The sequence below is a fragment of the Octopus bimaculoides genome, chromosome 27 (genome assembly GCF_001194135.2).
Source record: "Octopus bimaculoides isolate UCB-OBI-ISO-001 chromosome 27, ASM119413v2, whole genome shotgun sequence".
NCBI classification, from domain to species: Eukaryota; Metazoa; Mollusca; class Cephalopoda; order Octopoda; family Octopodidae; genus Octopus; species Octopus bimaculoides.
In genome coordinates this window covers 7,216,588-7,218,896 of record NC_069007.1, presented here as the reverse complement: position 1 = coordinate 7,218,896, position 2,309 = coordinate 7,216,588, and the positions used below count along the sequence as shown (strand labels likewise).

Genomic DNA, 2,309 nt, shown 5'->3' with positions numbered 1-2,309 from the left:
TATATATATATATATGCATATATACGACAGGCTTCTTTCAGTTTCCGCCTACCAAATCCACTCACAAGGCTTTGATCGGCCCAAGGCTATAGTAGAAGACACTTGCCCAAGGTGCCACGCAGTGGAACTGAGCCCAGAACCATGTGGTTGGTAAACAAGCTACTTATCACTCAGCCACTCCTGCGCCTATAATAATAATAATAATAATAATAATAATAATAATAATCCTTTCTACTAAAAGCACAAGGCCTGAAATTTAGTGGGGAGGAGACTAGTTGATTACATCAACCCCAGTGTTTTACTGGTATTTAATTTATTGACCCTAAAATGACGAAAGGCAAAGTCAACCTCGGTGGAATTTGAACTCAGAATGTAAAGACAGACAGAATGCCACAGACTGTTTCATCCAGCAGGCTAACCATTCTGCCAGTTTGCTGCCTTTAATGGTAGACGAAAGGTATCCATCACCCTTTGAATGAGTGTAGTTTATTTTCCCAGAAGAAGCATGACTTTGTAGGCAAAAGAGTGCATTTGGACGTTGGCTGAATGTGCAGGCGTTTTGGGAAAGATGAAGGAAACAGGCAGACATATGCACAACCATAACCAAAATCCAAGAACCAAACATCAGCACTATCAACAGCACTACCATCACCAAGACAACCACCGCCACCGCTACCACCACCATGACAATCATCCCCGACCACTATCAACACCATAACATTAAATAATGAAGTCCTAGATGCACTGTGAGCAGGAAAAAAAGATGCATGGGTGCAAGGTTCTGGGTTCAGTCCCACTGCATGGCACCTCGAGCAAGTGCCTTCTACTAAAGCCTGGAGATGACCAAAGCCTTGTGAATGGATTTGGTCGTTGGAAACTAAAAGAAGCTGTCATATATGTGTGTTTGTGTGTGTGTACGTGTGTGTGTGTGTGCGCATGTGTGTGTGTGTTTTTGTGTCTGTATTTGTTCCCACCCCATAACTGTTTGACAACCGGTGTTGGTGTGTTTACATCCCTGTAGTCAAGCAGTCTGGCAAAAGAGACCAATAGAATAGCTTAAAAAATAAGTTCTGGGGTCGATTTGTTTGACTAGAAACCCTTCAGTGCAGTGCTCCAGCATGGCCACAGTCAAATGACTGAAACAAGTAAAAGAATAAAAGAATATATGTATGTGTGCAGGTATGTCTTTGTGTGTATGTGTATGTGTGTGTGTGTGTGTGTGTGTGTGTGCCTGTGTGTGTGTGTTTCTGTGTGTGTGTGCCTGTGTGTGTGTGTGTCTTTGTGTTTGTCCCCCATCACTGCTTGACAACTGGTGTTGGTTTGTTTGCATCTCCATGACTGAGCAGTTCAGCAAAAAGGAACCAACAGAATAAGTACCAGGCTTAAAAAAGTGCTGAGGTTGAGTCATTCGACTAAAAGTTCTTCAAGGCAGTACCCCAGCATGGCCACAGTCTAATGACCGAAACAGACGAAGGCCGTAAAGGTTAAAAGATGAAAGACAGCCATAAGAAGAATCTTTTCAAAATCTGCTCTCACAACGAAGTTAAACCACAGCAATAATGCTCGGGCAGTTCTATATACAAGTGCCTGTGCGGTGCCACATAAAAGTGCCTGTGCGGTGCCACATAAAAGTGCCTGTGTGGTGCCACATAAAAGTGCCTGTGCGGTGCTACATATAAGTGCCTGTGTGGTGCCACATAAAAGTGCCTGTGTGGTGCCACATAAAAGTCCCTGTGCAGTTCCACATAAAAGTGCCTGTGTGGTGCCACATAAAAAAAACACCTAGCACACTCTGTAAAGTGGTTGGTGTTAGGAAGGGCACCTGGCCGTAGAAACTGGGCCAAATCAAGCTGGAGTTTGGTGCAGCCCCCCCCCAGCTTTGGTCACACTGTCCGACCCATGCCAGCATGGACAGCGGATGTTAAATGGTGACGATGACAAATAAAAGCGTAGCGAACACCACTGACCACAAACACCTATACAAACAACCGTAACTCTTACCTGCATTGAAGTCGATTACGAGGAAAACCAAGAGAAAATTCCAGGTGAGAAGGAAACCGTGTTGTCTGGATTCCATGTTTGATTTGGACAGAGACGCACAGACAGACAGATACACCACGCGATGGGGAGTAGGCACAGGGTTCAGTGTTGGCGATGCTGCTGCTGCTGGTGGTTGTGGTGATGCAGGTAGCAGCAGTGGCAGCAGCAGCAGCAGTTGCCGTGACAGTGACAGTGGTGGTGGCAGTAGAAGTGATGGTGGTGGTGGTGGTGGTGGTGTTGGTGGAGGCAGTAGTGGTGGGGCTGTGGTG

General features: G+C 45.7%; 1 protein-coding gene across 1 annotated transcript in view; it reads right to left on the bottom strand.

Moving 5' to 3' along the window:
• LOC106868991 (uncharacterized) overlaps positions 1-2,109 on the bottom strand; it is a 21,251-nt gene extending 19,142 nt beyond the window's left edge. Inside the window, exon 1 of the mRNA XM_014914476.2 lies at positions 2,002-2,109. Coding sequence (XP_014769962.2) covers positions 2,002-2,077 — 76 coding nt within the window. The 5' untranslated portion in view covers positions 2,078-2,109. The remainder of the gene's footprint in view (positions 1-2,001) is intronic.
• Between the last annotated feature and the right edge of the window lie 200 nt (positions 2,110-2,309).